Source organism: Mus musculus, chromosome 18 (genome assembly GCF_000001635.26).
Source record: "Mus musculus strain C57BL/6J chromosome 18, GRCm38.p6 C57BL/6J".
NCBI lineage: Eukaryota > Metazoa > Chordata > Mammalia > Rodentia > Muridae > Mus > Mus musculus.
The window spans coordinates 60,284,859-60,303,881 of record NC_000084.6 but is presented as its reverse complement, the minus strand read 5'-3'; the positions used below and the strand labels follow the sequence as shown (position 1 = coordinate 60,303,881).

General features: G+C 40.0%; 1 protein-coding gene across 2 annotated transcripts; it reads right to left on the bottom strand.

Annotated features, from left to right (window-relative positions):
• Positions 1 to 58: 58 nt before the first annotated feature.
• On the bottom strand, positions 59 to 15,143 carry F830016B08Rik (RIKEN cDNA F830016B08 gene). Of its 2 annotated transcripts, XM_006525926.3 has the most exons (3): positions 14,015 to 15,143; positions 10,396 to 10,498; positions 59 to 4,055 (listed from the first exon to the last, which is right to left on the bottom strand). In XM_006525926.3, exon 3 carries the CDS (start codon positions 4,033 to 4,035, stop codon positions 2,785 to 2,787), a length of 1,251 nt encoding a protein of 416 aa, XP_006525989.1. In that variant the 5' UTR covers positions 4,036 to 4,055; positions 10,396 to 10,498; positions 14,015 to 15,143; the 3' UTR covers positions 59 to 2,784. The 2 variants fall into 2 exon arrangements, with proteins under 2 accessions (XP_006525989.1, NP_001094945.1); NM_001101475.2 differs by lacking the exon at positions 14,015 to 15,143 and having other exon boundaries at positions 866 to 4,055; positions 10,396 to 10,502.
• Between the last annotated feature and the right edge of the window lie 3,880 nt (positions 15,144 to 19,023).

Sequence of the window (19,023 nt, the reverse complement as noted above, 5' to 3'; positions counted from 1 at the left end):
TTGCTTTGTTGAGGGATTACTTTCTTGCTTTTTCTGGAGCACGATTTCAGTCCTTGTATTGTTTTTTTTTCTGTTATTATCCTTTGAAGGGCTGGATTCATGGAAAGATAATGTGTGAATTTGGTTTTGTGGTGGAATACTTTGGTTTCTCCATCTGTGGTAATTGAGAGTTTAGCCGGGTATAGTAGCCTGGGCTGGCATTTGTGTTCTCTTAGTGACTGTATAATATCTGTCCAGGCTCTTCTGGCTTTCATAGTCTCTGGTAAAAAGTCTGGTGTAATTCTGATAGGTCTGCCTTTATATATTACTTGACCTTTCTCCCTTACTGCTTTTAATATTCTATCTTTATTTATTGCATTTGTTGTTCTGATTATTATGTGTCGGGAGGAATTTCTTTTCTGGTCCAGTCTATTTGGAGTTCTGTAGGCCTCTTGTATGTTCATGGGCACCTCTTTCTTTAGGTTTGGGAAGTTTTCTTCTATAATTTTGTTGAAGATATATGCCGGCCCTTTAAGTTGAAAATCTTCATTCTCATCAACTCCTATTATCCGTAGGTTTGGTCTTCTCATTGTGTCCTGAATTTCCTGGATGTTTTGAGTTAGGATCTTTTTGTGTTTTGTATTATCTTTGATTTTGTGCCGATGTTCTCTATGGAATATTCTGCACCTGAGATTCTCTCTTCCATCTCTTGTATTCTGTTGCTGATGCTGGCATCTATGGTTCCAGATTTCTTTCCTAGGGTTTCTATCTCCAGCGTTGCCTCACTTTGGGTTTTTTTTTATTGTGTCTACTTCCCTTTTTAGGTCTAGTATGGTTTTGTTCATTTCCATCACCTTTTTGGATGTGTTTTCCTGTTTTTCTTTAAGGACTTCTACCTGTTTGTTTGTGTTTTCCTGATTTTCTTTAAGGACTTGTAACTCTTTAGCAGTGTTTTCCTGTATTTCTTTAAGTGAGTTATTAAAGTCCTTCTTATTGTCCTCTACCATCATCATGAGATATGCTTTTAAATCTGTGTCTAGATTTTCGGTTGTGTTGGGGTGCCCAGGACTAGGTGGGGTGGGAGTGCTGCGTTCTGATGATGGTGAGTGGTCTTGATTTCTGTTAGTAGGATTCTTATGTTTGCCTTTCGCCATCTGGTATTCTCTGGACCTAGTTGTTATAGTTGTCTCCGGTTAGAGCTTGTTCCTCAGGTGATTTTGTTAGACTCTATCAGCAGACCTGGGAGACTAGCTCTATCCTTAGTTTCAGTGGTCAGAGTACTCTCTGCAGGCAGCTCTCTTCTTGCAGGGAAGGTGCCCAGATATCTGGTGTTTGAACCTGCCTCCTGGCAGAAGTTGTGTTCCACTCACCATAGGTTTTAAGATCCCATGGAGGGTCCTGTGTGGGTGCTTGCCGGTGTCCGGAGACTCCCACGGCCAGGGACACTGGTGCTGCAGTGGGCCGGAAGGGACTTGAGCCCCGGATCAGGCCAGGTTATCTGCTTCCTTAATTAATGCAGTCTCAGGTCCCGAACAATTGGATTGGAACAGGCGCTGTGTTCCACTCAGCAGAGTTCTTAGGATCTCATGGCAGATCCTGTGTGGGTCCTTGTGGGTGTCTGGAGAATCCCTGGGCCAGGGATCCCAGTGCTGCAGTGGGCCAGAAGCTTCCCCCCCTTTCTAAGTTTGCATGGTTTCATCAAAATCGTCTTCAACATGAATTAACCACAGGACAGTGTCTAGATTAGGCTGTTTTGAGATTTTCTTTGCTAATGCAATTAATCTAAATGTTTTCTCTTTAGGCTTAGACTGAGTCTTTGGACAAGGGCAAAAAGCAGCCACATTCTTCACCAAAATAACATAAGTATGTTGTCTAGGGAACATACTAAAATGCTTCTTCTCTGAAAGCTCAATCTACGACTCAAATATTAAATCATCCCCAGCAAGACTGTCTTCAATGCTCTTACTAGTATGGCCCATTAAATAGCTCTTAGAGCCTTCTACTGCTTTCTTAACACAAAGTCCCAAAGTCCAAATTTCTCCAAATGATAACATTGTCAGGTCTATCACAGTCATACCCATGTCCCTGGTAACAATTTCCATCTTTGGGTTTCAGTTTCTGTGAAGAGACTCCATGACCAAGGCAACTCTTATAAAGGAAAATATTTAAATGGGACTGGCTCACAGTTCAGATGTTTATACCACTTTCATCATGTGGGAAGCATGAGCTGAGAGGACTACATCTTGATTTGCAGGCAGCAGAAGGAGACTGTGTACAAAACTGGGTATAAGTTAAACATCTATGAGACCTCAAATACATCTACTTCCCCCAACAGACAACACCTATTCTAACAAGGCAATACCTAAATGAACCTATGGGGCCATGCATATTCAAACCATCAAACATGCCAAGTGTTTTATGTACTGAGCATAGAGATCCCAGCTTCCTGGGTTTTTTTTTTTAGGATGTTTTGATTAGGAGAAAATGGCTACAAAACACCTATTGTATTTTTTGTGCATATGCATTTGCATGTTTACTGGTATGTTTTTGTGTGTGTATATATGTATGTATGTATATATGTATTTAAGTATGTATATATAGTTGAAAGAGAAAAGGATATAGGGGAAATTTAAGAACTGAAGAAGGATTGGGGATTGTCAAGTTCTGACATATTAAGATACATGATCTTTATCCCCCAGGTTTTCCTATGGTGGTAGTGGATTGGCTGTAAAGAAAAGATATCAGAGGAGTAATTTTCCTAGTGAATTCGTGGTATAGACCACTTGATATTGTCAGGGTCAGAAGCTATGGATAAGTTGAGTTTGATCTAGGTTTTGAATATTTCCATCGAAGGAGAACTTTGGCATCTTCAGTCACTGTGTCAAGGATATGAAGTTGTAAATAATAGATTGCAGGGAAGTAAAGACCTACAGCAAGGAGCCTACCAAAAGTTGATACCAATTTCTTGAAATCATTCCTAAATGTTTCCTCTCTATACTTCTTCAACAAATGAGGAGTCTTCATTGTTTTCTTTACCTGTTCAACAGGCACTTGGAAATCCTTAGCCACCAACTCCAGGGATTCATCATCCACTCCAAAGATTTTTTGATAGTAGTTTAAAGTGTTCTTTATCTTCTTCATATCTTTATTCCTGAGGTTGCCCAGTACAGGAAAAATTGCCACTACTCCAATCTTGAAGGCTTCTAGCCAGATAAACTGCTGTGTAGCCTTGTACTTTCTGTCAATGGCTTGGTCTGTAAAGTTAGGCAGGGAAAGCATAAAATTGTGGCGCTTTTGAACATGGAGTTCCTTAATCAGGGTATCCACCAGGAATGGAAAATCATAGTCAGATAAATCATAGTTAGAGATCAAGAAAATTGGTGGTACGGCCATGTTATTATCATTAAAGATTTTCACAGAATAGCTTTGGATCTGCTTCAGGGCTTTTTCTCTTTCAAAAGTACGTGGTTTGGATTTCCTTTCATTTTCTACATCAATGTCCACCTTGGTTCTCACAAAGTAGTAATTCTTTTTCATATTTGTGATTGCTTTGGCGAGGTCTAGTTCAAGTTTTGTAAAACGTGTGGCAGAAACAATAATGAAGAAATCATATTCTTTGAATTTTACTTCCTCCAGATAAGTTTTTGGTGGGAATTTCTGAGTTCCAATACCAGGCAAGTCCCATAAGGTCAATGTTTCAATTTTGGGATGTTTGTAAGAAGTTCTCTTCATAGTTGTCTCTATTACTCCAACTTCAGCTGCCCCTTCCTCTTCAGGTCCAATCCCTATCAGGGCATTGATGAGGCTGGATTTTCCAGCTCCAGACTCTCCTGTCACAGCAATATTTATTGGAGCATTATCAATATTTCTTAATGCATCACTGATTAAAGAGTTTGCCCCATGAATGTTTCCTTTGTTCAGGTATAATTTTATTAAATCGATGGTTTCCTGAGAAATGATTTTTTCTGTCTTAATGTTTTTAAAATATTCATTGAAGCTGGATACCAAATCTTCATTGTCTTCAGTCTTAGATGTGTCAGAGAGGAGCTGACCCATGTTGATGATTTAAAAGGTTACTGAAAGAAGGAGGGGAGAGTAAGTTGCAAGAGATTGAAGATGACTTTTGTTTAGCAATATTATTTTTAACCTGTGCTGTAACCTTAGTTACCTTCTTATTGAGTAATCCCCATGTCTGTCTGTGTTGTCTTCTCTGTCTTTCTCTCTCTTTCTTTCTTTCTTTTTCTTTCCTTCTTCCTTCCTCCTTCCCTCTCTCCTTCTTCTCTCCTTCTCTCTCTTCCTTCCTCCTTCCCTCTCTCCTTTCCTCCCTCCCTCCCTCCCTCCTTCCCTCCCTTCCTCCTTCCCTCTCTCTTTCTTCTTCCTTCCTTCCTTCCTTCCTTCCTTCCTTCCTTCCTTCCTTATCTACAAGGTACAAACTAGACAGTCCTTTTGGATGAGAAAAGCTCATTTGAGGAATTATCTCCCTCAGATTGGACTGGAGGCATGACTATGGGACATATAAAAACATGAGCTAATGTGTTACATCTAACCTGACTGGAATATTCTATATTAAATCAAATATCTTCTCCATGTGTGCACACTTCCTTCAGTGTGTGCCTTAAAATGTGAGGGAACTTAATCAACATACTTCTAGTTTTTCAAACTAAAAAACAAATAAAAATGAAAAATAATTTACATCAGGGTTTAATCAACACCAAATCTGTAATGATCATATAAATCTGTTTTGTCTATTATTGCTTTTATCAAAAGTTTTCAGTGAGTTCAACTATTTGTATTCCACTTAAATCATTTATAATTTGCCTACATAAACTTTCCTTCTGTCTTTTTCATGAACTGAACTCATCTCCATGAGAAATATTTACTTTGTATTGATTAATTAATTTATTTACTTTACATCCTTACCACAGTTTCCTCTCACTCCTCTTCTGATATCCTTACTCCCTTCCCTTCCTCTCTTTCTATTTCTCTTCAGAAGAGGGGAAGATCCCTCTGGATATCAATCAGCCCTGGAATATCAAGATGCAGTAAGAATGTATGCATCCTTTCCTATTGATGTTAGAGGAGGCCACCCAGTAGGAGGAAAGGGTCCCAAAGCAAAGACAGCCTCTACTTCTGCTCTTAGGAGTCCCACTTGAAGACCAAGGTACACAACTGTAAGAAATAAATTTGTAATAATATAAACCTTCTTTATTGTTAAAGTCCGTCTTAACATCCATTTATTCAATACAATGTTTCAGTGCCCTCAAGTCTCCATTTAAACTCACTATTTTCTTTTAAACTTTTTATCTTATGAAAGAAATCTAGCCTGCCTCTCACTATGAAGTGCACTTGGACAGATGACCCAAGTGGACCACCCAGTGTGTGATGGGAATGGTCCCATAGATGAAGCCACAGGATCCCCATGACACAAGAAACAAGAGGCTACCCTATAGGAGTCTCAGTAAGGATCCCATATGATGGTGCCACAGAAGTCCAGAGATCTCAAGCTGGACTAATGACTCAATTCAAGTAAGTCTGCATGAAAAGATGTGTGGACAAAAGAGTAAACTGTGTGACACACTGTGATACAGCACTGCTTCCATGATGAGGTTTTTGTTTGTTTGTTTGTTTGTTTGTTTGTTTTAAATTTGTAAAAATTTTTACCTTTTATTTTCTTTGGGGAGGGTATTGCAAGGGCCATGGACACATTTGAAGGAGTGGAGAGATGAGGAGGATTGGGGTGCATGATGTGAAATTCACATTCTAGCTGATAAACAACTTCAGCAAAGTAGCCAGATATAACTCAAATAAATCAGTAGCCTTCCTTTATACAAAGGATAAACAGACTGAGAAAGAAATTAGGAAAACAATTCCCTTCACAATAGCCACAAATAGTATAAAATATCTTGGGGTAACTCTAACCAAAGAAGTGAAGGACCTGTATGAAAATAACTTCAAGTCTCTCAAGAAAGAAATCATAGAAGATCTCAGAAAATGGAGAGATCTACCATGCTCATGGATTGGCAGAATTAACATAGTAAAAAATGTCAATCTGTAGAGTCAGTGCTATCCCCATCAAAATCCCAACACAATTCTTCAAAGACATGGAAAGAGCAATTCTCAAACTCATCTGGGAAGGCAAAAAACCCAGACTAGTGAAAATAATTCTTAACAATAAATGAACAGCTGGGGGAATCACCTTCCTCAACCTCAAGCTTATCTACAGAGCAATGGTGATGAAAAATGCATGGTATTGGTACAGAGACAGACATGTTGATCAATGGAATAGAATCGAAGACTAAGAAATAAAACCACACACCTACCATCACTTGATCTTTGACAAAGATGCCAAAAATATACAATGGAAAAAAAGAAAGCATCTTCAATAAATGGTGCTTGTCTAACTGGCTAGCTGTATGTAGAAAAATAAAAATAGAGCCATAATTGTCACTTTGTACAAAGCTCAAGTCCAAGTGGACCAAGGACCTCAACATAAAACCAGATACACTGAATATAATAGAAGAGAAAGTGTGAAACTGTGAACTCATTGGCACAGGATGAAATTTGCAATGGCTCATGCTCTAAGATCAAGAATTGATAGATGGGACCTCATAAAACTAGAAAGCTTCTGTAAGGCAAAGGACACAGTTGATAAGACAAATTAGCAACCTACTGATTGGGAAAAATATCTTCACTAACCCCACATCTGATAGAGAGCTAATATTCAATATATATAAAGTACTCAAGTAGTTAATCACCAAAAACCAAATAACCCAATGAAAATATGGGGAACAGAACTAAACTGAGAATTCACAACTGAGGAATCTCGAATGGCTGAGAAACACCTCAAGAAAGGTTCAGAGTCCTTAGTGTTCAGAGAAATGCAAATCAAAACAACCCTGAGATTTCACCTTATACTAATTAGAATGGCTAAGATGAAAACCACAGGTGACAACACATGTTGGCGAGGATGTGGAGAAAGAGAAACACTCCTCCATTGCTGGTGGGATTGCAAACTGGTACAACCACTCTGGAAATCAACCTGGAGGTTCCTCAGAAAACTGGAAATAGATCTACCTGAAGACCCAGCTATACCACTCTTGGGAATATACCCAAAAGATGTCCTCCCCCATGCCACAGGGGCATGTGTTCCACTATGTTCATAGCAGACTTATTTGTGATAGCCAGAAGCTGGAAATACCCTAGATGTCCCACGACAGAGGAATGGATACAGAAATTGTGGCTTATTTACACAATGGAATACTACTCAGCTATTAAGAACAAGAACATCCTGAGTTTTGCAGGCAAATGGATGGAACTAGAAAATATCATCCTGAGTGAGGTAACTCAGATCCAAAAGGATATGCACGGTATGTACATACTAATAAGTGGATATTAACCACAAAAAAGAAAAAAGAAAAGAAAAAAAAACCATACAGAATACAGAAGATACAGTCCACAGAATTCAAAGGGCTCAACAAGCTGAAGTGTCCAAGTGAGGACACCTCAGTCCCACTTGGGAGAGAGAAGAAAGAAATCACAAGTGGGGAGGGAGGGAGGGACATGGGAGGGAAAGTGGAAGGAGTGGGGGGCAGTAGGGGGTAGAGGGGAACTTGATCTGGTATTGGTTGAGGAAAAAGGACTGGAGCCCTGAGGGCCAGCAGACAGAACGCAAACCTCAGGAAACCTCAGGAAATAGGAGGTTGGGGGACCCCCAGAATGCACCAGAAACATGGGAGGTGGAAGACTCATAGGGAAAGACCTTGATGAAATGCTCAACAGTAAGGAGAGGGAACTTATAGAGCTCATCTCCAGCAGGAAGACAGGGCATCAAGTGAGGGATGGGGTTGCCATCCCACAGTCACACCTCTGACCCACAATTGTTCCTATCTGAAAGAATTACAGGTATGGAAATGGAAAGATGCCTGAGGAAAAGAAGGTCCAGTGACAGGCCCAAAGTGGGATCCAGCTTAAGGGGAGGTTCCAAGGCCTGACACTATTATTGAGGCTATGAGAGAGCTCACAAAAAGGGATGTATCATGATTGCCCTCTGAAAGACCCAACAAGCAGCTGAAAGAGCCAGATGCAGCTATTTGCACCCAACCAATGGACAGAAGCAGCTGACCCCTGTGGTTGAATTAGGGAAGGCTGAAAGAAGCTTAGGAGTAGGGCGTTTCAGTAGGAGGACCAGTAGTCTTAATTAATCTGGACCGCTGAGATCTTTCAAACACTGGACCACCAAACAGACAGCATACACCAACTGATATGAGGCCCCCAACACACATACAGTAGAGGACTTCCGGGTTTGTGTTCATTCAGAGATGATGCACCTAACTCTCATGAGGCTGGAGGCCTCAGGGGGTTTAGAGGTCAGGTGGGGTGAGGGGTGGGGTCATCCACATAGATACAGGGTGAGGTGAGGAGGAGGTGTAGAGTGTGGAGCAGTCAGAGGGTGGATGAGGATGGGTGGGGAATGGAATATGGAGTGTAAAAAATGATTTACAAATAAAATTAAGTTAAAAAAATAAAATAAAATAATTACCTTAAAGTTGGGGGGGATGGTGTTGCAAGGGCTGAGGGCACATGTGAGGGAATGGGGAGATGAGCAGGACTGGGGGTCATGATGTGGAATTAACAAAGGATCATTACACAGTTAAAAATGATATCAAATCAGTCACCAAAAGACAGATATTACAGATTCCATTTACCTGAAGTATCGAAAGTAATCAAATTCACAGAGACAGAAAATAGAATGTTGGCTACCAGCAAGTGGCTATGGGCAGAAAGGAGGTGTTTTAAAATCAGTTTAGAGTTTCTGCTTTGCATTATGCAAATGATTTGTAGATTTTTTTGTACAAACAATGTAAGCGTAGCATTATTGAATTGTACACATAATAATGTGAAACGGTGACTTCTGTGTTATACTCCTCTTGCCACAACTAAATGTTTATAAGCATTAAACTAAAAATAAAAAAAAGCAATTTGATATAGGTCAGTTTTTAGAGGATTTTCCCAGCATGAATGAGGCCTAGGGTTCAATCCCCAACACCTCATTAAATGCATGTGGTTGTGGATCCCTATAATTCAGGTACTAAGCAAGAAAAGGCAAGAGGGTTGGGATTTCAAGGTCATTCTTGGTATGTAGTGAGTTATAGGCTAGCCTGGGCTACTTGAGACTCTGTTACAAAAGACTAAATACCAACTCCAGCAATCTTGCTGTCAGGCCTAAGGAGTTGAGTTTAGTTGTTGGGTAATTAACTCAGAATGTGTATTTCTGCCCTTTATTCTCAACAAATCTGCCTACAAGACCTCCCATGGCAGCATAATGGACCTTGCCATCCCCTAAGGAAACAGCAAACCCCTGCTGTCACTCTGGTGCCCGTTCTTTCTGTCTCACCCATATCAAGTCAGTATGCAGACGTAAATTGGATTCCAAATCCACTCACAACTGATCATTCCTACTACATTATCTTCTGCAAGACCTCCCCAATCCCACATTTGATTATGTTCTTGGCATTACTGTATTTCCTGTGACTATTCTTGCAACAGCATGGATTAACAAATAGCCAGAATTATCCCATTGATATTGAAGTCCTGGCATTTGAAAGCAATTCTAAGAGGCACCATAAAGATCCCCATTCTGCACAGGGAAACATCATTAGGTATACAGTGTGCACGCTACATATAACATAAGCCTCAAATTTAATTATTATACCTCTGGAGCTGCTGGTGTCAGATTTTCAGACACCATGTTATCTTGGGCTGTCTTCTCATCTCAGGACATTGTACTTAGTGAGTGCTTCCTTTCCTTGATGCTCTCCCCCCATAGCTATCTGGTTATTAATTTTACTACCTTTCTGTAGGCTCTATTTCAGTTAGGCAGGATTTAGGAAAGAACACAAGCTGTTCTCAACTCTTTAGTTTTCCTCTCCCATCCTTTTTTTGTTTAGCTCCTGGTTTTGTGATGCAGACTCCAATATAATAGCCATCTGCAAGGTCTTCCCAAGGAAGATGAACACAGCAGACAAGAAGGCTGTGGCAATAATGAACTAGGAAGCAAGATCAACCTGAGACACAACAAACCTCATACACATTGAAGGCATATTCTGCTGCCTGACACATCCATTACAGCCATCCTAGGGAGCAGAGTAAGAGGCAAGCAAATCAGCTGGATAACTTATTTATTTATTTAACCAAAAATCAACATCCATATCATCTCCCTTAGGTCTACCTCAACTTGAATGATAGACTGTATCCATGCACAGCCAGTTCTGCCCAGCTCCCACCAAAGCCCCTCTAGCTTCCAAGCTGAGGATTTCCATTGTCTGGGCATGGTCCTGATTGCCTTCTTACCTATAAAATCTTAAGAGAAAAGAGATGAGGGTTAGAAGTTAGATCTAAAAATTCCTGACCACTTACCAGAAACTCCTGTGTCCAGTGGATTTGTTTACTGTAGTTCAGCTGCAGGCAGCAACCTTTACAGTGCTCCAGGCTCTTCACATGAGACCCACACCTGCTTCATCTGTGGAAGGCAGCAGATTCAACTCAGTTATATAGGTTGTACACATTCTTCTGGCTTATGCCCCTCCCCTCTTCTTGTGTGTGTTGGCCAATCATGGAGGAGCATAGATCTAATTACTTTTCAGAAACTCCTGCATTTCAAAGAAGATGAAAGTGAAACAAAAGAAACAGCTGTTTTTCATTCCAGAAACACTTAATTTCTTGGCAGAAAAAGAAGGGCAGACTTAAAATAACACTGTGGGACATGGAAACTGATAGGGCATGAAGAAGCAGTTTACTATGTAGGCTTGAACTGAACCCTTGAGTTTTTCTGATCCCTGACTCCACAAACACAGCCTAAGCGAAAATCACACAACACATTGTTGGGGAGTTTGTGCAGATGCTAATTTTAGTCTCACTCTAGACACAATTCATCTCCTCCCCTTTGACTACAACCTTATTTCCCTACCATTGTAGATTCACATTCCTTAATTATTGTTTTCAACTCCTCTGTCCTGTTGGGATTTGTTCTGGCTAGGGCTCAGTAGGTCTTAAACATGCTCTTACAATCACTATGACTGTAGCTTCCCTGAAGTGTCCAACAAACACTGTGTTATTGTATTTCCACCAACTCTGGCTTTTACAGTCTTTTTACCCCTTCCTCCACAGCAATTCCTGTGCCTTTGGAGGGAGACCTATGTATATTTCATTTAGTGCTGGTCATTTATTGAAGTCATATTCTCTGCACCTTGGCCAGTTGTGGATATCTATATTGATTATCAACTATTGCATATATAAGCATCCATAAGGGCTTAGGGATATCTTAATCTATAGGTATAATGGCCAATCATAAGGAGTTGGTTTAATATTATATACATTTAGCAGATTAATAGAATTAGATTCTCACCTAGGGCATATGACCAGTATAGTCTTAGTTTCTTGCCCAGATATGGTACCAAGAATGGGTTTCATTGTGTGGAGTAATATTAAATCCAATCAGGAAGTATTTGGTTGCTACCATGACATTCTTGTCACTATTACATTAGTGATTGCCTTACTTAGGGTTTTACTGCTGTGAACAGACACCATGACCAAGGCAAGTCTTATAAAGGACATCATTTAATTGGGGTTGGCTTACAGGTTCAAAGGTTCAGTCCATTATCATCAAGGTGGTAATATAGCAGCACCTAGGCAGGCATGATGCAGGCAGAGATGAGAGTTCTACATCATCATCTGAAGGGAAGACTGATTTCCAGGCAGCTAGGATGACTGTCTTAAAGCTCACACCCACAGTGACACACCTACTTCAACAGAGACACATTCTCTAATAGTGCCACTCCATGGAATGAGCATATAGGAACCATCACAGTGGTTATGACTTATCTGGTCATTACTGAGGCTCACAGAATTCACACCTGAGTATTTATGTTTCATTATCATCTCTGGAAGTGTGGCTAGAAAATTCCATCACTATGAAAGCTAACCAGTACGTATAGAGCCAGTATCAGTAGGTCAGCATCAACTTGATTTCCTCATGCTCTATAACTCAGGCACATAGTGTCCTTCACTAATAGGGTCTTACCATTAAGTTCTGCAAGATAACCAACAGCACTGACAAAGTCTTGTAATGGCCTGGATGACTAAACTGGCCAATGTGTACAAAAGATCTCAGTAATTCTTGGGTCTGGGCTTTTTATTAGTTACCCATGGTGTCTAATACTAGCATTGCTGTCCCAGTATAAAGTGACTCCATCTTCTTTTGAAAAAATATGTATACTGGCATATTTATAGTAAGCTTCTTCATTAATAGGTTACATATAACATTTTGAAAATCTGATGTTTTTATTTATCATTCCTTTCCCTTCTCTACTCTTCCTTTCCACCTCAATTTAATCTGTCTTTACCTATAATTCTCTTTTAATTCTTATCTTTCCTCTCTTGGAAGTCCCATTCGTGTGTGTGTGTGTGTGTGTGTGTGTGTGTGTGTGTGTGTGTGTGTGTGTAGTGTGTGTGTGTATTTTGGGAAGCCTGTGCAGTAGTAGATTTCCATTTTGAAGAGTTTTTACTGCCCTCCAACTCTCCTTCGTCTACCACATCCTCCCCTTCCTTCCCAATTTAAATCTTCCTATTCTGTTGTTCTCTTTTAACCTTTCCTATCAGAGTGTCCTATCTCCCCTCTAATGAAAGTCCCACTCCACAACTCCATAGTAATGTCAAAAACTTCTGTGGGTATTCCAAATGGAGCACACATATCTGAAGAGTGAAGGCTCACATCCAAAGAAAGACAAATGAAATGGTTCTTTCCCTCTCTCAGAATGATGCTTCCAGCCCTATTCACTTGCTCATGAATTTGACAGTTTCAGTTTGTTTCACAGATTAGTAATATTCCATTCTGTCACACTCCATTATCAATTCCTCAATTGATGGGCATCTAGATTCTTCCCATTTCTTGGCTAGCGTGAACAAAGCAGGAATGATGGCTGAGCAAATAGCTCTGTAGTAGGAGATAGAGGAGTTTGAGGATATTTCCCGGGGCAGCATGGCTGGACTGATATGGTAAACCCATTTTCCCCTTTTGTGGAATTTCCACACAAATTACCTTGGTGGTTGCACAAGTTGACACTCCCACCAGTAGGAACTGCTTGCTCTCCTTCCCCTACACCCACAACAGCATTTGTTGCTATTTTTATTTTTGTCTTTAGCCACTCTCTGGTAAGATGAAATGTCAGAGGAATTTTGATATGAGTTGCCCTGATGGATAAGAATGCTGAATGTTCCCAGAGCTCTGCCTAGCATTTGGCTGTGAGTCCTTGCATCTGTTTCTATCAGTTACTGCATGAAGCTTCTTGGATGACAGTTGGGCTAGGCACTAATCTATGAATATACCAGAATATTATTAGGAGTCATTTTTTTTAATCCTTGGTTTCTAGGCTTTCCAATGTCTGGTTCCAGGCTGTACAGGCAGTTTGTGGAAGCAGGAGCTTTCTCTTACTGTTTTGCCTGCCTAGGGATTCTTTCTTCCTTTTAGGTTGCCATCTCTAATCTCTTCAAGATTGGAAGAAACTGTGGGAACTACAGTAGCAAAGGTCATAGGCTTAGAGAAGTGTTGAGTCACTCCATTCAAACTCAGCAATATATTTAACTTGTCAAGTCTCTCATTTCAGAGGAAGAAAGTAAAGTATAGAAACCATTAGTTCTGCCATAACTTTAAAGTACATTGCTCAACTATTAGCAAGGCTCTTAAATTCTATTTCAATATTAATTGTAATATTCCTTTTCATATAAAACATATTTTCATGAGCACAGTTTCATTATTTGCTCCAAGTTCCAGCTTTTGTAGTTTCAGTCAATTATTTTTGAATGCCTTATTGCTAGGAAAAACTTGTGTAAGCATTCTTACAAGTAGTAGGTTCTGTGGAAGACTCAATTTCTTGCATAGCTCAACGTCTCAGGGAACTACCATAGACTAGCTTAAGACGGAAGGACTTAAGGTGTGAGAGGTGACACTGTGGGAAACCAGACCCTCAACAATTCCCACCCTGAAGATCCGGCTGATCCTTTGATGGGAGTTATGTCACCACTTCCTTCACGTCTCCAGTTGGTGCCTGGAACTGTTTAGATAAAGCCAGCATCTCCTCCTCCTTCATGTCTCCTTTTGGTGCCTGGGACTGTTTAGATAGGGACGACACTCCAAGATAAGCTGCAAGATGTTTGAAGGCTGCAATCAGCATTCACCCCAGATGTCCATCCCTTTCTCTGTACTTTTATTGTATGCCTCAACCCCTCCCTATTTTCTCTCATTGTGTGCTTATAACCAGGCTCCTAGCCTCCATTAAACAGACCTTGACAACTCTTTGCTTGGTCTTGCTCCCTTTTCTCTGCCTGGTTCTCTAACAGGCCTCAGTCCTCCTCTACCCAAGGAATAACTAATTCCTGCTGGAGAGGACAAAGTGGCGCCCAGATGTGGTGCTCGAGGCATGGACCTTTACCCGGTGGAGACCGTGGAGGCTAGCTCCAAGAGAATTTCATCGCGACTAGAAGAATAAGCCATTTGAGCAAGCTCCCAATGCTCATAGGAGAAGTTGTTCTTGGTAAGTTGATTCCTCTCTGCTAAGAAATGGGAACTAAGCTGTCGAAGGAAGTGGTCTTCATCAGAGACCTGAAAGCTTCACCCAGGGAAAGGGGAGTTTGAGTTAAGAAAAAAGATTTGATAAACTTTTTTATTTTTATAGATCAAGCTTGCCCCTGGTTTATAATTGACAGGGCAGAGATACACCGTAAAAAATAGTGAAGGGTAGGTCAGAAATTAAATGAAATATTGGTCAGGCAGGGCCCTGATGCTGTCCCTGCAAATGTTTTCACTTATTGGGGACTCATTTGTGATTGAGTAGAAAGCAACGTTATTGATCCTGAGAAGCAGCAACTTTTGTTGGTTGTGGAATACTGTCTCAGCCCCTTGTCTCAGGCGGCTTCAGTGAGCTCCCTCCCCACCAAGAAAACTTCAATAATTACAGACATGCCTGAAGCCCCGCAGGCTTCTCTTTATCCCCCTCTCCCAGTGGATCTCTCTCCTATTGACATGCCACTGATCAATCCAGTCTTTAAAAAATCTAGCAAACACATAAGTGGATGCTCACAGTCAGCTATTGGATGGATCACAGGGCCCCCAATGTAGGAGCTAGAGAAAGTATCCAAGGAGCTAAAGAGATCTGCAACCCTGTAGGTGCAAAAACATTATGAATTAACCAGTACCCCGGAGCTCTTGACTCTAGCTGTATATGTATCAAAAGATGGCCTAGTAGGCCATCACTGGAAAGAGAAGCCCATTGGACATGCAAACTTTCTATGCCCCAGTACAGGGGAATGCCAGGGCCAAAAAGTGGAAATGGGTGGGTAGGGGAGTGGGGGGGGGGAGGGTGGGGTACTTTTGGGATAGCATTGAAAATGTAATTGAGGAAAATATGTAATAAAAAATTAAAAAAAAAAAACCTTGGCTGAGGGACCTCTAGGTCCTCAGGACACAGACATTTCGGAGGAAGTGGAGGTACGTTCTTATAAGCTGGATCAGCCACCGCGCACCTAAGCCCCTCCGGACGGTCTTCCTCCCTACATTCTGCCAATCTGCGCATCCACCCTTTGACCCCCTCCACCAACATTGTCCATTCCACTCTCATAGATGCCAGAAACAAACTCATGTTTCAAGTCGCGGGGTTACAAGAAGTTTTACAGCTCCAAAACCAGAGGGGAGTAACTATCAGAAGCTACCATTGTGCCTCCTCTCCCTTCTCTGGCAGAATTCCCAGGAGATAAAGAATTAGAATTTGAACATGAGAGAGAGAGAGAAAGAGAGAGAATAGGTTTCAGAAAAGCAGTTATCCCCTGTTTGGGAACTTTTAACAAAAAAGAGGGAAAATGAAAATAAGCTATTTCAGAGCTCTCCTAGGGACAGAAGGAAATCGGAAGACGTCCTGCTTCCTCTCTGGCTCCTATGGAGATATTCTTAGTTTTGGTTAGGATTTCTGGGTCCCTTTGAGACATCAAGTTCTATTCCCTCTCTGTCTATTGTCTGTCCTTCATGCACCAATTTGTCCATATGTCTGTCTATGTTTGTTTTTGTTTTGTTGTTTGAATGATTGTTGTTCTGTGTTTCATGTTGAAGAAAAAAATGGTTAAAACTTTATCTGCTGGTGAAAGAAAATTAAAATTCAAGGTCCATGACTCATGTGGTTTTCTAGTTAGGAAGGTCTTTTGGGCCTAGAGCAGAGAACAAAGTCTGTAAAGTCATCCCAGGAACTGGCTAGCCATAAAGATAGAGAAGACATACAAGAATGTATAGACTGGCCAGGCACCTCCCTATATCCCGCCCTTCTGACCTGGGTTAAATGTTAACCAGATGCTCTGATGACTTAGATAAGCACCTGGCACTCAGAATTCCTGATGCCCTTACCTGCACATACTCTTTCTCTGATGTTTAAATGAACCAATCGCGTGAAACCTCACTAATTCCTTCCCCAGCCCCAGACCCTTTTCTATAAAATCCCCTAGCTTTTGAGCCTTGTGGTTGACAACCTCTGTCTCCTGTGTGAGATACGTGTAGGCCAGAGCTCCGTCATTAAACTACCTTGTGTATTTGCATTCAAGACGGTCTCTTGTGATTCCTTGGATGTGTGCCGATTCGGGAATTGAGTGGGGGGTTCCTCACTAGGTTCTTTCACTGCCTGTTCATCCTTTGATTTAGTTTAACTTGTTTAAAAGGCAGTCTTAATTTGCACAGCAGAAACTGATAAGTTACACTGAACTGTGGCTGGGAGTCAAGTACAGCTGGAAAAGCCCTGCTAGAGGCTGATTATATACACAAGCAGCTCTTAAAGGGCCGGCAGACTTTTGCTTGTAACAGAAAGTTAGCTTAAAATTGGTAACTCAGGGTTGGAGTTATTCTAAACAACATGTGGCATGAGTGAACCCAGGAAAACAGGTCTTTAAAGATACTTCAAAATAGGGATAATCTTTGGGCCAGGACTCTGTCAGAGTGCTCAGATTGAGAAATGTTTGTGTTTGGGTTGATGCGGAGCTCGGAGCAGCCTCAGCAAGGCTTGTGTGGCATTTCTTTTGTTTCACAAACCGTGACTATGGAAGTTCTTGGGACCCCACCTCTCCCTTCCTTCAGGGAAAATTCCTTTTAGCTAAAAGAGCATTGTTGCAGATCTAGCCAGATGTTGTACTAGTAAAGTTTAAATTCAAAGTTTATAAAAGGTCAATCAGGCTGTGGAATTTATTAAGACATTGCGATTTGACTTGCCTACTTCATATAAAGTTATAGTGTACAGAGTTTGCTTCTAGTGAGCTTGTAATCACTGGAAAATTTTGCCTCTAGGTATGGCTTATATAGTTTTACTTCATGTAAGAAAAATTCTTATTGTCTTTGCTTCAATACAAGAAGCTAAGAATTTGAATCTTGCAGTGTATATTGTTTCCTAAGTGAAAAGTATTTTAGTAGCTAATGCGTTTAAGGGAAAGTTTACTTTAAATCCTTGCTCTCACACAATGAGCTTTTAAGTTCTTGGGAGTAGCTATAACTTCAGAAAATGTTCAGAGACAATATCTTTTTAATACTTCGGGTTTTAGCTATACTAGAGAATCGTGGTACAGAAAATCTAAGTAGGAAAAATTGATTTGCTTCAAGATTTTATTTTCAAAAGCTCCCAAGAGATGTTAATTGGCTAAGACCTCACCTTGAGGCCTTAAAGCAACTGAAACCATTGTTAGGTGCTATCTAGTGAGAATCAAAATTACTGGTGAGAAACAAAAAGGTTTCACAGAAAGCAGAGGAAACTTCTGTGATCAATTGTTATCAATTAAAATCAATGGTAATTAAATATTACCTGCTCATTTTATTTATGTGGCTACAGCAAATCTTTGGCAAGAGAAAACATTGTTGTAAAATCATCCTTTTTCACCTCAAAGTAAATTTTTAACACCCTATTAAGGCCACTGTGGTGCTAATAAAGAATTGTAAGATAAATTCATATATTTTAGAAAAACCAAAACAAAAATTGTGTCTTAAGAACCTGACTAAGTGTCTGTTCCTTGTTCCAGATAGCCATTAATTTGGTTATTACAGAATATTAATATTTGGCCATTTGCATGCCATCATTTTAAATACAATTGATACTCACTATCCTAAAATAGTTCAAAATTGTTTTTATGCATGCTTCTGTACCTTCTATAAATTCATGCATACATCCCAATTACTGTGTTTACAAACAACCCCTCTATGGGAAAAAAAGGTATATGTGAATTAGATCACACGTTTATTCTTTTGAGTTTCCTCTTGTTTCAGCACAGATAATTAAATTGTGTGCTGTAGATGCTGTTTTAAAATGTTGAACAATCAAACTTTAAGTTGTATATTAATAGTCAATATTATATTTCAGAGCTTACAATTGCTTAAGATTGTTTGCCTGTCAGATGCTATTAATTCTCAAATTTGCAATTGCTTATGCATATATTACTCATAAGTAAAAATGCTGTTCTTTTAAGAAGACTGCCTTCAGACATTTAATAAATTGTTCTGGATTGCCTGGATAAGACCTCTTAAGGCAATGCCACGCTAGATTTATATCTCAGGCAGACTACAGGTGTTACATAAGAAGGATTGGCTATATAATCTCGTTCTTTACATATTCAAAATAGTAATGGTTTAAGATAATGTTTTGGTATTTTTAGAGAAGGTACATGTCAAACTGTAAAAAAAAAAAATTGCTCTGCTGTCCTCAGTTCCTACCTGTTTCCACATAATGGTATTAATTCTTGAGGACCTATACTTAATCAATTGCTGCAAATGAATGCTCTTATTTCTGATTAATAAATAAATAAATTATACACATGTGACTATAATAACTTTTCAAGCATACTAGTTACAACTGCTCTTCAGGAGAAACAATAAAAAGTGTAATTAGTCACTGCCCACATTATATTAAAACTGACTATAAAAGTCAAGTATTTGAGATTGTTTGTCAACATTTAATAATTCTCAAAGACAAGGTA

Coding starts and splice junctions, on each gene's coding strand:
- F830016B08Rik (XM_006525926.3), bottom strand. CDS start 4,035: ATGGGTCAGCTCCTCTCTGACACATCTAAGACTGAAGACAATGAAGAT.